The following is a 17,066-nucleotide window of genomic DNA, read 5'->3' as shown; positions in this document are numbered from 1 at the left end:
AGGCAGACTTCTTGCTCCTCCCTGGTAGTTTAATTTATGATAAAACACAAAATAGTAAGGCATGCTTCCACTATCTGAGATATACCAAAGGCTGTTTTTAGGATACTGAAAGCTTGGCTTCTTGGTTGGCTTAGAAGTTGCTGTTACATGCAGAAGATTTTATATGAATTGTAATGTGCTCAGTGAAGAAAGTGAGCAGAATTAGTGTGCAGAGGATGGGTTTCCAGCCAAGGAGTTTGGAGAGGAAGTTAACAGATTGGACAGGGTTAGATAAGAAAAAACAAGATTCAAATTGTTAAAAGTTCAACAGAATCTTTTTTTTAAGTTTTTGTTAAGTGTAATCACTTTGCTGAGTATGCTTGTATGCTTGTCCTGGGCACTGGTTTTTGTAATTAAGCAAGATGGAAATTAAATGAATCCAGTCAGAGGAAAGCCACTGCTCTCTCCAGGGGTTTCATAGACAGCAGAAGGAGACACTTGGAAGAAATTCAAGATGTTCTCTAACGTGATGCAGCTCTGCTCTTTAATTGTGGTGGCAACACTACGACAGGCTAAAGACAAAGCTATGTCCTGCCTGGTAGCACTTGTCCCAGGTGAATCAGGATCATTACTTTGAATCTGTGCTGGAAACCAAGTTACTAACATGAAATTAATTATATCTGAAAAATAACAAAGAAGGTGTCCTTGAGCATTCAAGCTGTGCGTGGTTTAGACTGATTCCTGGCTGGGAATGTGTGAATCAACACCCATCTGCTTTCCTTATCATAGCAATTAATAAGTAAAAAGCTTCCTTGCTGTGCCTTCCGTGCTGCTTATCTGTCTCACCTTTGTGAGGGCACGTGCTCTCTTGCTTCTGTTTCACTGATGTAATGAGGTCTCTTCTCTTATCTAAATAGCTGGTTCGTTCTTATATTCTCTCTTTTCTCAAATGAGGACGAGCAGTGCTTATTGGCTTCTCACGTAGGTCCTAGCATTTGTATTGCTACCTCCTCTAATCCAGCTGGTAACCCATTAGCAGAATTCTGTAGCCGTGGTGTAAAGCTTTGCCTTTGGTTGTGTCATCCTCAGGGAAATCCCCTTTCAGGAGTCTTCAAGTTCCATGTTGTCATCACAACATTTGAGATGATCCTGGCAGACTGCCCAGAGCTGAAAAAGATTCACTGGAGCTGTGTGATAATTGATGAAGCCCACAGATTGAAGAATAGGAACTGCAAACTTCTGGAGGGTTTAAAGCTCATGGCCCTGGTGAGAGTTAGCAAGCTCTTTACATAAACACAGGGTCCTTCTATTCACTATGGAGGAAGCATTCTTTAGCCATTTTGCATGTAGCTTACTTGTGCATAGCTGTTTACTCTAGATTTTCTTTTTGCCCTGTATAGCTGTGGTAGTGTAGGAATCAAATGTTTTTTGTTATGAACTAGGTCAACAATTTGACCTTTACCACAGACTGATTCCCAAAGGGACCCAGGGGAATCTTAAGTTCCATGAAATTTGTGACCTGGAAGTGTAAGTTTTGGCTTGATTCCAGGTTCCTGAATGATCTGGAACAAAGATGATGGCCTTTTAACATGCTCCCTTGGCACAGTGCCTGGTATGTGGTGGGTAGACACTGAGTAATATCGAATGAGTGAATGAATGGTTGCTTTAACTAATATGAAATTGCTGCTGGAATCAGTGATGTGAAAGGAAAGTTGATCTGTTTATTGACTGTACCCCCATGAAATGTGGGCATCCTGTCTTTTCATAAAAGCAAAACAGAATTGCCGCAAATTGAGCACAGCATGCCCTGGCTTCATTTTCCCACCAAAACGTAGTGTTTTGGTATCTGAAACGCTATTCATCATGTACTGTTAATTTGTGCAGGAACACAAAGTGCTGCTCACTGGGACGCCCTTGCAGAACTCTGTGGAGGAGCTCTTCAGTTTGCTCAATTTTCTGGAGCCATCACAATTTCCTTCAGAGACTGCTTTCTTGGAGGAGTTTGGAGATCTGAAAACAGAGGAACAGGTAAGTAGGGGCCTGAAGGATTGAGGAGATAATCTAGACAGTGTGATGGTTACCTTCACCATCAAGGAAAGAGCAAGTCACTGTGGGGACAGGAGTTAGCAAGTTCTCACATCACTGGTAAAATGAGCATTACCTCCTTTATTTGTTTTTTGTTTATGTTGAGGAGGGTAAGCTGATAATTAGCAGTTCTTATTACTCCAAAGGATAAATGAATCACCATCCAAAATATCTTAGGTTAACATAACAGGCCTCTTGCCTTCACTCATCTCACATGTAAGTTCACTGAGTTTGCTTGTAGCTCTGGCCTCAGGAGCCAGGGTGCTTTCTTCTGTTTCCGTCATCCTTCCTCCTACATAATCTGCAACATGTTCCCAAGCTTATCTTCTTGAGTACAATAAAATACACAGATAGTGAGGAAAAGAAGGCAGTCATTTACTTAGAGTAGTCGGTAAGTCCAGTTTTGTGCAAATCCCCTAAATTTCCGTAGTTTTCAAAGATCTAGTCCTGAGTCTAGCTTATTGGACTCAAAGGTGATTCAAAACAACCAGTATTAATGAATATCTATCTGCTATGAGTAGAAATCTCTACTAGGGATTACTGAAATAAGCCAGACAAGTTTAAATGCCATATGAGGAACAAGTAATAGAACTGGGGACTTTAAAGGAGAGAACAGTCACATCTGTTCTGGAATCAGGAAGGACTTCATGGAGATTACAGTTTAAAGAGTGTACCTACACAAACCTGGGTAGTATGGCCTACTACACATCTAGGCTATATGGTACTAATCTTATGGGACTGCTGTCATAGATGTGGTCCATCGTTGACCAAAACGTCATTATGCAGTGCATGACTGTGTTTTGCGTAGGAAATAAACTCAGCATAATCAGCAGTGGGGAATCATCTGGTAGAGCTGGAAGCAGGGTGGATGAATTATGGAGTATGAGTCCAGAGGGATTTAGGATTATATTGTGGGAAGATCTTGAAAGACATGTTGAAGAATTGGGTATGTATTAGAGAAGCAGTGCAAGGCGTTGATTGCAGGAATGACAAAATTAGTTCTGTTAAATTTGTCTAGCAGTAGCGTGAGGGTGGGTTGGGGCAGAAAATCTGGGGATTGAGAAGGTTTGGGAAGTTTGCTAACAGATGTCAAGAGTACACTGTTCCAATCTGTTTGTTTCTACTTCTGTGGTAGGTCAGGCTTTGAGAGCAGTGAGTAATCAAATTTAATTCCACTTCTCTACAATTGCAGTATCTATTGTTCCTTCAACAGCCAGCTCCAACCCTCTCTCCATTTTTGGACCATTAGAAATGCATCCTCTTCTCCCATTGCACTTATTTTGTGGTATGCATTTTTTCTTCTTCCTAGACAATGACCTCCTTGAGGACAAGGCCCACATCTTCTCCAAAGTTGTGTTTGTTCTATTGACCAGCACAGTGTCTGGCATATAATATTCTCTAAATGATTCAAGGTATGAACCAAGTGAAAGGCAAAAGCTGAACCCAGCATGTGGCAGATTGGCATTTGTCCCTGTCTTTAACAACTAGCTGTATCTTTTCTCTTTGGGTTCTTATTTGGTAATTCCTATTCATTTGGGCGATTAGATTCCTTAAAATCAAGAGCTCATAAATGGGTTAGATTTAAGATTGAGGTTAGTTAGGAGAAAACTACAAAAATGGCATCAAATGTCAATATTTTAAATCACAGTAAATGAAAAAGTTCTAGAAAGGATCTGTTTCCAAAGTAAAAAATATTCATCATCGTTTAAAACCTGCTCCAGTAAGTGACTCTTCTAAGTCACTCTCTGTAATCATTTCGTATTTCTTCCTGAAGCAGTAGCATAGCACACAGCTTATTTCTGCAGACTGTACTCGTTTTAAGATTTTTCAACAGCCCTTTATGACTTGAAACCTGATCTTTTGCATTTGCTTTCTCCCTTAGTTTATTTTCCCACCAGGATTAATCTTATTGGTATCTTGTTGTAGCTCAGGGTTAACTCAGGTGCCTTGACTTTGAAGCCCTTCTCTGTCATTGTCTTCTTGGGAAAAGGAGCAAGTCACCTTGTCAGTGCAGTCAAGTGAGTAGAGATCTGCTGTCAGGACCTGGCTGTTAGAAGAAGAGAGAAATCATAGCAAAGAATATTATCAGGCTCAAAGTGCCCCTGATGTGACAGCTTGCATGATGGAATGAGAGATGTCACCTTACAACATTAACTCTCTACATACTGCTACCCTGAAACGTGTTTGCTGCTGCTATTATTTGAAGGTGAAGGAGGAACCTGTTTCCAGATTTCCTCTACTTCTTTTTGTTTATTGAGATGTAATTGACATGTAACGTTATGTTAGTTTCAGATGGACAAGATAACGATTCGATGTATGTATGTTATGATGTGATCACTACAGGAAGTCTGGTTGACCTCCATCACTGTGCATAATTAGAAATTGTTTTCCTAGTGATGAGAACTTTTAAGATCTACTCTCTTAGCAGCTTTCAAATATACAGTACCGTATTATTAACTATAGTTACCATGCTGTACATTACATTCTCAGGACTTATTTATTTTATAACTGGAAGTGTGTACCTTTTGACCACCTCCTTCCATTTCGCCCACTCCCAGATTGCCTCTACTTCTTACTTTGTTCTCTCATCATCTAAGTCTTCCCTTTGTAATATGTCACTTGTACCTCCTAATGTGGCTTAAAATAGTCTGGTAATTACTGCACATGTGTACATGTTAGAGAGTGAGGTTTGTTTTCTCCATCCTAGAGAATAGGTACTGTCTTTTGTATCTTTCTCCCTTTATATCTTGTAAGCTGGCCACGTAGGCTCTCAGTAATTACTTATGAATTAAAACCAGATCCTTTTTTCTCTTTCAGTCCTGTTATAAACTCCCCATGTTCAGGGATCAGTCACAATCTTTCATTTAGTCTGCTGCCACAGTGCCATGATTAGATGCTGAAGAGATAGTAGTGAAGGTTGGAATACCCCAGTAATCATTAAATCAGGACTGAGGCAGGTGAACAGGTCTCATTTTCCTGAACAGGTGAAGAAATTGCAATCTATCCTAAAACCAATGATGCTTCGGCGGCTGAAAGATGATGTGGAAAAGAACCTTGCTCCCAAACAAGAGACGATTATTGAAGTAGAGCTGACCAATATCCAGAAAAAATACTACCGGGCCATCCTGGAGAAGAACTTTTCCTTCCTGTCCAAGGGGGCAAATCAGCACAACATGCCCAACCTCATCAATACCATGATGGAGCTGAGAAAGTGCTGTAACCATCCCTACCTGATCAACGGTGAGTGCAAGAGGCAGGGGCAAGTCAGGGCTGGCATCTGCCCCTGCCAAAAGCTAATGGTAATCAGTGATCTTACATGTTGAGTTCCCATTAAATGCTAGGATGTACGTATTCTCACTTTTCACAGAGTATTAAAGTGAGGTTCTAAGAGGTTGATGGATCTGCCTAAGCAGTCTAGCTAGCGAGTACAAAGAGCCAAGTTTTGAACCTCCCGGTACCGATGCTGCCTGTCAGAGGATGGCTATCACCCATCAGTCTGCTGTCCTTTATGTCTTGGCAATCTAGTCCATACTTTTCACTTGGGGAGAGGGAACTATGTTACTTAGTTGAATAAATGATCATGTCGCAATGAGATTAAAACTCCAGATAAATTTACAGTTAACTGTACTAATTAGAGAAGCTATCAGGAGCTTTCTTTTTTTTTTTTAAAAAGATTGGCACGTGAGCTAACAACTGTTGCCAATCTTCTTTTTTTTTTCTTTCCTGCTTTTTTCTCCCTAAATCCCCGCAGTACGTAGTTGTATATTCTAGTTGTGGGTCCCTCTAGTTGTGGCATGTGGGACGCCGCCTCAACAATGGCCTAATGAGTGGTGCCATGTCTGCACCCAGGATCCGAACCCTGGGCTGCCGAAGCGGAACGTGCGAACTTAACCACTCGGTCACGGGGCTGGCCTCTAAGGAGCTTTCTTTACACTAAAACTTTTTGATAAATTTTTAAATCAAAATGTGGCTTGGATTTACTTACAGCTTATCTTTGTGGCATCAAGAGGTGTGTCTTCCTGTCAACTTTCTGTGCAGGTTTCTTTCCTTGCACAAGTCAGCCTAGGACTTGACATCTCAAATCCTTTCTCTACGTAGTGAGACTTCCCAGGAAAGCAAACACCTGGGTTCTCTGCATGATGGCCCTGCTACTTGCAGAGCCCTCTGCTGAGGGCACAGACCAGCAGTGCACACACAGCATTGCCTCATTGGACTGTTGGTCCAGGACCTAAGAATTCACTTCATTTTTCCTAGGATCTGTAAAGCAGAGAGCAGCTTTTACCTTATAGTTTGTTCAAGGAATAGTTTTGTTCCATTCCTTTTTAGGGGCAGAGGAGAAAATTCTAGAAGATTTCCGAAAAACCCACAGCCCTGATGCCCCGGACTTTCAGCTGCAGGCCATGATTCAGGCAGCAGGGAAGCTGGTACTGATTGATAAACTGCTCCCTAAGCTGATTGCAGGTGGCCACAAAGTACTCATCTTCTCCCAGATGGTGCGCTGTCTCGATATCCTGGAAGATTATCTCATCCAGAGAAGGTGAGACTTATTCAAAGCTGTACCTCAGATGCTAAGGGCAGTTCCCTTTCTTTGATACCTTTTTGATTTACTGAAAAATTATGCTTTAACAACAACAAAGCATTCCAAAATGGAGGAAAGGAATCTCCTCTTAAAGAATGGCTAACATTCAGAGTTAAATCTTATGGCCAGATATACCCAAGTTTAATTATCTGGAGTGAATTTCATTGCTTAAAAAAAAATTCTGTGTGTTTATTTATATTCGCTTTAGTTGGAAAAAACAATTCAAATAGCATTAAAGAAGGATAAGAAAATAATGTATTTACTTTTTTCTTTTGCATAATAATTATGAGAGAAATACATCCTGGAAAGCATCACTATATTAAATGTCGAAAAGAGCATAATCTGACAACTTGCAGAAAAAGAATTTGGGGATATTTTATGTCCTTTCTCAGCAAACCTTCTAAGGTTTTATGATACACTGGCCATGGCATCCCAGTTTATTTTCTTGTTCATACTCCTCTAATTCCTTGAACCTAAATTCCATTGCTCATGCAGGTAAAAAGCCTGTGGTGTTATGTGGGTTATTTGGATTCTGTGTGGGTACTACATTTGTTAAATAGTACACTGTACCTTACATGTGCAGTCATTGGGATACATTAATGATCTGAAGATAATAAATGAGTTTTTAAAAAATCACTCAGTGATAAAGACTTTTCAAGATCATAGAAACCATTAGCCTTAGGCATTGCTAATTTTAAAGGAAATCTTTGTTTTCATATAGTAAAATCATAGCAAATCTCTGTTTTAACTATTCTTATCCTTGAAGATTCTGTTTGCCAATATAACATGTAATTTCTAAAAAGAGTATTAAAGGAAATGACAGATTTAACTATGGGATATGCTGACATTTAATGTTACATAAATGATTCTCCAAAATTGGTTTAGACAGTAGAAGAATTTCTCAGAGCCCTATAGTGGAGATTTTTATGTGAAGAATTCCTGAGACTTGTATTATTTTTCTATTTGAGAAAGCTATAATGAATAATCAAAACTAGTAAAGCAGCTTGATATTTTATGAATTCACTAGATTAGGAACCCATTGTTAGAAGACTTGCTTCTTATAAATATGTTATCGTCCTCTTCAAAATATATACAACTTCGAGTTTGCAGGTTTTTTTAAAGAACCCACCACAATAAGTAACAGTGAAATAACAGAGTTTTGCTACAGACAGATGTCTTTGTTTAGCTTCTTTTAATGCTGTTTTTCCTTATTTATTCCACATTTTGTTTCCAAATTGCTTAAATATTATAGTTTCTCTTGAATATGGACACACCTGCCCAAAGCCTGCATTCATAGTTGAGTGTTTATCTTTTTAGGCTTTTATCCTTTGTGCATAGATGTATTTAATTTTTTTGTTTATTTGTTTGAATTGGACCATATTCTACATTCTATTTTGTAGCTCACATTTTTATTTAATGTTACGAATTTTTTTCTTTACTTCTCTACAACATAATTTTGATGATCTGCATGACAGTCTGTCCTAAAGTTTGTTTCCAGTTTTGCAGCATTATAAGGTACTCTGAATATCCTTTTATATTCATTCATTGTGAATGTTTCCACTTACTTCCTTAGGATAGATTTTGACACAAATTTTTTTTTTTAAGATTGTCCCTGAGCTAACATCTGTGCCAGTCTTCCTCTATTTTGTGTGTGGGATGCTGCCACAGCCTGGCTTGATGAGCAGTGTGTAGGTCCACACCCCAGATCCAAACCCACAAACCCTGGGCCGCTGAAGCAGAGCACGGGAACATAACCACTACATCACTGGGCTGGCCCCCTTGATACATGTTTTTTGAAATATTTGACACATGTTTCCAAAACACCTTCTAGAAAGATATTTTTACTTATATGCCCTTCAAAAGTACATGAGAATGCTTTTTTCCCCATACTCTGAACAATACTATTTTTGCCTCTTAATATTTCCTAATTCAATAAGTCAAAATTATGGTCTGTTGTTTTAATTTGCATTTCTGATTATTAATGACCATGAGTATTTTTTCATATATTAGCTGTATATAGTTCCTTTTTTGTGAATTGCTTATTCGTGTTCTTTCTCCATTTTCTGTTGCTCTTTGCCTTTTGGTTTGTTAATTGATAAGAATTGTTTTGAATATGGTGAAGTATTTGAATACAGTGCAAATACTTCCCCAGTGTTTTTGACTTTTCGTTTATAGGTATGGGTTTTTGTTTATTTTTGGGAGTTTTAAGTTTTTTAATAGTCAAATACATGAGTCTTAAAACAGTTTTAAGTAAACTTAAATGCTTATTATGCTTAAATTTAAGCTTAAATTAGTGTGCTTAAAAAGTCTTCCCCACCCCCCAACCATGCAATCATATAAATATTCTGAAGTATTTTCATTCTTTTATGGTTTCTTCACCCCAACTGCATCCAGCAGGGCTCTTCTGGCTATAATATCATCATTATTTTCTGTTTTTAATTTAGTTTTTATTTTCATCAGAGTTATACATGCACATAATTAAAGAGCCAAATTATTCTGTTATACTTATGAAAAATTGCATTTCCTAATTCACCCCCCACGCATATTTCCCACCCCCCAAAAAAATTACTTTAAACTCCTTATGCTATTTCTTTTGACATTTATAGCTATGTCTAAATAATGTTAGTAGTTGTAATTTCTTGATTTTTTTCCAGTTCTAGTTATTATTTGTCCTCACTATGGAAGATGAGCATTTATCTTCTTTCACTTGCCCTCGTAGTCACCACATATGCAACTTGCTGTCCTCTCATTTTCCCAACATGCCGTGTAATCCTTAGGCTAAATTAGCAGTCAGTGTTTCTTATGATTTCTGTAAATGCTAAGTTACAGTGCAGCCGTGTAGTGTGCTGTTTAGTATTTCGTACTTGCACAATTTTTTTCCCTGAAGCTAAAAATTATCTATTTATTTGATTCTTATTTTTCTATGTACATATTACAATTCAGCTCCAAAATTTGCCCTGGTTGTTTAAATCTCCTCTTGTTGTGTTCAAGCGCATCAGTTTCATCTTCTCAGAGCCAGCTCTTCTGGGGTCTTCTGTCCTGCTCCTCTCTGGCCATTTGTTCTTCCTGCCTAGTACACAGTTGTCGTCTGTGATCTCTCTTCCTTCATCACGCTGACAAGTTTCTTTCCTTCCCTCTTGAATCAAATCTCCTTGTTGGTGGATCCCATGTACTTCTGGGAGCTTCTGACAAAGGGTGAATGATAACGTGAATTGTGAGACTTTGTTTGAAATATTTTTAGTCTCCTCTCATTCTTGAGTAATAGTTTGGCTGGGTTTGAGATTCTAGGTTAGAAATTACTTTCCCACAGAATTTTGAAGGTGTTAGTCCATTGTCTTCTAGCTTCCAGGATAACTGTTGAGAAATTCAAAGCCCTTCTGATTCCTGGTCTGTATTTGTGACCTGTTTTTTCTGTTTAGAAGCTTTGATAGATCCTCTTTGTCCCAGGGCTGTGAAATTTTATAGTGAAGTGTTTTCTTTGTGGGATCCATTGAACTGGATACTAAGTAGGTCGTTCCCATCTGAAATCTAATCTCCTTCAGTTCTAGGTAGTTTTTTGTATTTGTCTTTCGTTATTTATTTTTGTTTTGTTTTCTCTTTGTAGAAATGTTATTTGTGTGTCACACCTTCGGAACTGATCGCCTAATTTTCTCTTTTCTCTACTTTCCGTCTGTTTCTATTTTGCTCTACCTTCTGGTAGAAATCCTGTATCTTCCAGCTTTAACCCCAAGTTTTCATTGTATGCTTATATGTTTAATTTTATAGAACATTTTTATCTCTAAACGTTCAATTTTTATAGAATTCACCCAGTTATTTCACAGGTGCAGTGTCTTGTCTTTCTGAGATTAATCATTGTAGACTTTTACAAATCTTCTCACAGTGTCTGTTTTCTCCAAGTCAGATTTTTTTCTTTTTGTTTGTATATATCTCTATCTTTCATATTAGGATTCTGGGTAGGTTTTTTTTTTCTTTCAGCACTTTAAAGTGTTACTGCACTGTGTTCTGGCCCCATGGTTTCTAATGAGAAGTCTGCAGTCATTTAAGTCGCTGTTCCCCTGTATGTAATGTGTTGTTTACTCTGTCTGCTAAGATTTTCTTTTAATTTTTGATTTTCAGCTGTTTTACTGTGACATGTGGAATTCATCCTGTGAAGAGTTGACTGAGCTTCTTAAATTTGTTAAGTGTATATCTTTCATCAGCTTTTGGTCAATATTTCTTTGATTTCTTTTTTTCTTTTGCCCCATTCTCGTGTTTCCTTGTGAGAGTCCAATTACCTAGACGTTTGATCTTTTGTTATTGCCTCACAAGTCCATAGCCTCTGCCCTTTACTGTTTCTCTCTCTTCTTTTGTTTTGATTTTTCTGTCTTCAGGTTCTCTGACTCTTTTCTCTGTCATTTCTGTCATGCTTATTATGCTCATCCAATGCTTACTTTATTTTAGAGATTGTATTTTAGTCTTAAGATTTCCATTTGATTGTTAGTTTCATGTTTCTGTGCTGTGATCCGATCTTTTCGTTCATTATGTACATTCCTTCACTTGCATAATTCTAATAGCTGTTTTAAAGTTCTTGTCTGATAATTATAACATTTTAGATTTGACATCAGTTGATTGTCTTTTCTCTTGAAAATGGGTCACGTTTTCCCTGTCTCTTCATAGCTTACATAATATTGATTTTCCCCTAGATATGGTGAATGTTTTGTTGTGGAGATTCAAGATTCTGTTATATTGCTGTGAAGATGTTAATGGTTTTTATTTGGAGGCAGTTAACTAGGTGAGACTCAAACTGCAAATTCTGTCCATGTCTCTGGTAGGCAGCAGCCCAGGCTGCTTGTAGTCTGCCCCAAGCACATGTGAGTCAGAGGTCAGCCAGGGACTTAGGGGAAGTTCATGCCCAGAGTTTGGATATCTCTGTCTCTCTACTTTCTAGAGATCCCTTCTTACCTGCTGGCACTCCTGCCAGAGGTTGCCCCAGACTCCTTCCCCTCGGGCCTCTGGTCAGAAAGACAGTCCCTTTTTATCAGATTCCTAGCTGCCCTGCATGTCTGCTGCCATAACTGTAGCTTTCCTTCTGGCCAAAACCACAAGTTTCTATTCCTCTCCAAAATATACCTGTTTTCCTTAACTCTCCAGTGCCCTCAGATAGGTTTTTTTGTTCATTTTGTTTTGGTTGTGTGTTGTGGTGGTTTTGTTCGAGGGTTGATGTGTTATGACCTTGCCCCTCCATACCAGAAGCAGAGCTTCTCTGTTTCAGATCACAGACTTTCCTCAGATGTCTGGTCTCAGGCTGTCAGATGGTGGGCACTGTTGAGCCTATTAGAAGCTCTGGGTATGTGGGCTAGGCTTGTTGACTCTGGACTTTACTCTCCATATATGAACACTATCCTTCTAGCTTGACCATTTTCATTGGGGAGCCTCCAATGTTAGTGATATTGGGTGTTTCTCTTCTTCTCTCCTGTCTAGAGGATGGGAATTTGATCGTACTGGGAGCTGATTGTAGGAAAGGGGTGGAAAGAAGTAGGGAGGTCTCAATATCTCTGTCTCTCTTCCCTTTTTTCAGTATAGTGCCTCTATCTTTAACTGTGATTGGTATCTCCTAGGGCAAAGACGGGTACAGATCATCTTTTTTACTCTCTCAAGGCTGGGGTGGGTAATCTGTAGGCTACCTAATACTTCAACAAATATTCAACCAATTTCCAGTTTTTAGACTCTGCATCCCTACTTTCAGGGGTACTAGGTGGCACCAGTGCCCGATTCCTTTGGATATTCTGCAGTATTGAATTAGGTTGTTTTTCACCTGTGATTCTGCCAATCAGATCCTACTTGGCCTACTTTCCAGCTTCCAGAATTTTGTTATGACTTCTCCTGTTCTGTTGGTGGGCTTATTTGGAGAAGGGTGTTATTATGCATTTATAAGAAATCCTTTTACTATTGTTTTACTGGAGGTTGGGGAGATAAAAGAATTAAATGTATGTAATAATTCATAATCTTTAACTGGATTTCTTTGATTTTTACATTTCAGTCTTCAATCCTTCTGTAATTTTGGTAAATGGCATACAATGGGGGTCTAATTTAATTTATTTCCATGTATGTCTGATTTTCTAGTTTATTAAATAATCCATCTTTTCCCCCATTCATATAAAACACTTTCCATAAAATATACTGAGGTATATATGCTGGGTGTGTGTCTAACCTTTCTATTCTTTTGGTCAATATTTCTATTCCTTTGCTCATATATTATTGTAGATGAACTTCAGAATTCTTCAGAATTATTCTTTTTTAATCTATCCTTACTACTCTAGTCCCTCACTACCAAAAAAAATTATATGTACATATATATGTACATTTACGTATGTATATTTCTGTATATATACATATATCCATTTGTTGGGATTTTAATTGGTTTTTACACATTTAGTAGGGTCTGATTGAGATCTTTGCAAAATTGAAAAACATGATATTCTCTGTGCTTATTCAGGTCTTTTATATACACTCTTGATTCGATAAATATGTACGAAGTGTGTGCTTTGTGCTAGAATCTCTGTAGGTGTTGGGGACATAGTGAACAAACCAACCTGGCCCCTAGTGTCATGTTGCCAAGTCCTGCATATTTCTTATTGAGTTTAATCCTAAGTATTTTATATGTTTATGGCTATTATGAATGGGAGATTTTTCGCTCTTTATGTTTTCTAGCTGATTATTCCTGGGAGACAAAAAAAGTTGTTCATTTGCCTTCAGGCCTTCTGAGGTCAACATTTTCTGTTGAGCCAAAAACGAGTCACTCCACCACTCCCTCCCTAAACAGAGCACACAGAGGTTTTCCAGAGTGCCTCCTGCTTCTCATTGATGTTTGACAGTACTCAGAATTACAGTTTGATGAGCCACGTCAACTCTAGGGATTTTGTTCAAAATATAGTTGATGCAGAGGGTTAATTGCTACACTGATGTTTGGTGCGGAAAATTTTATGATGTCTGATTTCTTCATTCAGACTTGCTAGCTCTCACGATCTTCTTTTTTCTTGAGCCCCATTGCCACTACAGCTGTGAGTTTGTTTTTGTTCCTGTTTAATTTCATGCCATACTCTCATACAGGGGCGAGGCCTAGCCAGAGGATCTGGCTCAGAAGTGAGGGGGGTGAGGAACAATTTAAAAGTACTAAATAATTGGATGGATTTTTATTGTAGTTTTGTGTTCTTCAAGAGCACCCCCTCAGAACAAGTGATAGAAATGAGAAGTAATGTTTCAATCATCCTGCACAATTTCTAAAATTGTTATAGCTGGAAAAACACTATCTCATTTTATGGGAATTTTTTCCCTAGGTGATGGCCGAGTTGTATCATCACTATTTACTGATTTCTCCTCCTCCTCAAGGCTGTGCTCATTCCCTGCCTCGCTCAGATCCATAGGCATCTAGCTCCTCTCTGATAGCGAGGGTGTCTTGTCAAAGAAGCTTGAGTCCTCCATGCCTGCAGCGTTAGTCGTTCACATGTGATGGTGGAGGTGGTGGCAGCTATTGTTTAATTGAATCTCAACCCTGTCTTCTGACGCCAAATCCTGTGCTTTTTTCCATTGCATCACATAGTTGGCCAAACTTCTGTGAGTAACCCAGTACAGATTCTTGGTGCATTGAGTTATCAAAATCATTTTGATACCTATAGTTTCTTCTTTCACTTTCTACTAGAGTTACAAATTTCCTAAATTTACCAGTGTCTCTTATTTATCTTTAATTTTCTCTTTTAAGTTTTTAGGGAAATCTTTTTATCCTACTGCATTGAAATGTTGGGTACAATATGAAGGCCATACAACAAACTGGTTAAGAATATGGACTTAGAGTCAAATGGATCTTAGTGCGATTCACCTGCTAGGTGATTGAGCAGGTTATTTTGCTTGTGTGGTGTTGTTTTTGTTTTTCTTTTTGAAGTTTCCTTAAGTGTAAAATGGGGATGATAATAATAAAACAACCTCATAGGATTATTGTGGGAAGTAAATGTGATGATGCATATATAGCATGTATCACAGTACCTGGCACGGAGCTTGACACTTAAGAGCTTGCTGCTAATATTACTGATGTGGCTGTTAGTGATAATAATGATAATGACATCTAATTGCTTCATGGTTTTATAGAATTATAACCCTTAGCTTTTATCTTTTTAAAGATTTTATTTTTTTCCTTTTTCTCCCCAAAGCCCCCCAGTACACAGTTGTATATTCTTCGTTGTGGGTCCTTCTAGTTGTGGCATGTGGGACGCTGCCTCAGCCTGGTTTGATGAGCTGTGCCATGTCCGCGCCCAGGATTCGAACCAACGAAACATTGGGCCACCTGCAGCGGAGCGCGCGAACTTAACCACTCGGCCACGGGGCCAGCCCCAGCTTTTATCTTATGATACAAGATTTTCTTAGTCTCCCTTCATGACAATCCTGTCACCACCACCCATTTATTTGCTATTCTAGTCCCATATATTATTCTTAAGTTTATTACATTTAAAAAGAAGAGGAAAGGAGAAATACACACCTGTAATTCTGGGTACGGATGCATTGTAGCTTTGTAAAAGGAAGATAGTATTTTCGGAATTGGTTCTTTGCTTTGTATGTGTCCCTTATGAGTCTGAGTTGGTCTGGTTCCTCTACATGTATTTCCTTGGATGGTTTCTTTATATGGCTATTCATTTTCCTCAAGAAAGTCAGGATTATGTGGCCAAACTTAGTTTTCTAGAGCCATCCACACACACAGTCATCTAACCCAAGTGTCTATCCTTATTCTCTTGCCAGTTATTTATCTGAATTTTTAGAGATGATTTCCCAAATTATGGGCTCTACTGATGAGCTTTTTGTCAAGATTTATGTTCTTGGCTGTTGTTAGTTCTAGAATGACTTGGTCCTTTTCTCACAAGGTTCCTATTATTACTTCTGCTTTACCAATGAGTTCTTGTTTGTTGGTCAAAATTGGGCCCAGGGTAACATGTGTTTGTTAATTCATTCATTGTGAGAGGGTAAATACGAGAAGAATAAGACTCTCAGCAGCTGTCCAGATTGCTACTCTATTTTACTTCTGTGTTAATTCCATGATTTCCATCATAAAGGTGCCCTCTTGTTTTCTACTGGATGGACAGATAGTAACATGCTCCCATTGCAGTCTCATTTCTTATTCTCTTTCCTTTTACCCTCTCCTCCACCATGCTTTCTACCTTTATTTCTTAAATTTCCACACAGGTCTATGCCTTCTTAATGATATTCAGTTTTACTTCCTCACTTTATTTTCCTTTAAAAATTCTTCAGTTTTTTTTCTCACTCCCCCATCCCCCTGACACAGCTCACAAAGGTTTCCTGTGATTTATCCTCCTTGCTGGGCAATGTACTGCCTAGAAGACCTTGGTTTCAGCTGTGAACTTGAAGTTTTTGCTGTGCCCTTTAAAGCTTTGGGGAACTGTCAGGCTAGACGTGACCGACCCAGACACAAAAGGACTGCCTGTCAGTGTAGTCTTCTTCCCATTTGCCGTTTACCCAAAGGCAGCTCGAGACTGATCGAATTCTGATTCCTTGCTATGAACACCACTGAAAGTAGATGGTTGAGGCTTTTATTTGCTTTGCCTGGTCTTATGATTAGATTCAGTGCAAATAAAACCTGGGAACTACTTGAGCATGAGTCGCTTGGGCAGTGGGGACTGATATTTTATGTTTACAGTTCTTCTAGTCCTCCTTAGTTTGTGGCTGGTTTTTTGTTTTGGTGTGGTTTCTGTTTTGAGAGGGGGGACATTGTGCAATGCAGTTTTAGGTGTCTGCCCTGCTGTATGTGTAGAGGGTGAGATTCCTTCTAGACTACTGACATTTGGTCCAAATTTAGAAGTGAGGGACTTAAGGCCATCGGTCAGCAGCTTCCTGCATTGTTTGCTGTTCTCCATTGAAGTCATGATTAACGCCTGGGCTTTCGTTCGTTTGGGTCCCCTCAGATACACCTATGAGCGAATTGATGGGCGAGTACGGGGAAACCTGCGCCAGGCAGCCATCGACCGGTTCTGTAAGCCAGACTCAGACCGCTTTGTCTTTCTTCTGTGCACCAGAGCGGGAGGCCTGGGGATCAATCTCACAGCTGCTGATACCTGCATCATATTTGATTCAGACTGGAACCCACAAAATGACTTGCAGGTAACCATTAGGATGATTGCTGTTTGCCTTAGCTGCCCCTGAACCCAAGAACATCATGACAGGGCCTGGCTTGGCTATAGAGTGTCTGCCATGCTCCATGCTGTGGTGTCAGCCAGATGGCAGGCTTAGGGCCTCAGGCAGGGGGTGCAACTGAATGAAAAGTAAATGTCGACCTTTTCCACTAATCAGAAAGTAATTCTTTCCTTTTGCTTTAAATCAAATAGTATTTCACAGTAGGATAGAACTACTATTTATTATTATTGTTATCAGACATAAAGATATT

The 17,066-nt window shown here is 38.9% G+C and overlaps 1 protein-coding gene across 5 annotated transcripts in view; it reads left to right on the top strand.

Annotated features, from left to right (window-relative positions):
• CHD6 (chromodomain helicase DNA binding protein 6) overlaps window positions 1–17,066 on the top strand; it is a 203,103-nt gene that overhangs the window by 114,924 nt on the left and 71,113 nt on the right. For all 5 annotated transcript variants that reach the window (XM_070589234.1, XM_070589235.1, XM_070589236.1 and 2 more), the window contains 5 exons: window positions 1,069–1,245; window positions 1,864–2,007; window positions 5,049–5,304; window positions 6,391–6,601; window positions 16,588–16,783. In XM_070589234.1, coding sequence (XP_070445335.1) covers window positions 1,069–1,245; window positions 1,864–2,007; window positions 5,049–5,304; window positions 6,391–6,601; window positions 16,588–16,783 — 984 coding nt within the window. The remainder of the gene's footprint in view (window positions 1–1,068; window positions 1,246–1,863; window positions 2,008–5,048; window positions 5,305–6,390; window positions 6,602–16,587; window positions 16,784–17,066) is intronic.

This window comes from Equus przewalskii, chromosome 21, assembly GCF_037783145.1.
Source record: "Equus przewalskii isolate Varuska chromosome 21, EquPr2, whole genome shotgun sequence".
Classification (NCBI taxonomy): domain Eukaryota; kingdom Metazoa; phylum Chordata; class Mammalia; order Perissodactyla; family Equidae; genus Equus; species Equus przewalskii.
Note: the sequence above shows the minus strand (reverse complement) of the source record. Positions and strands in the feature narration are given on the sequence as shown.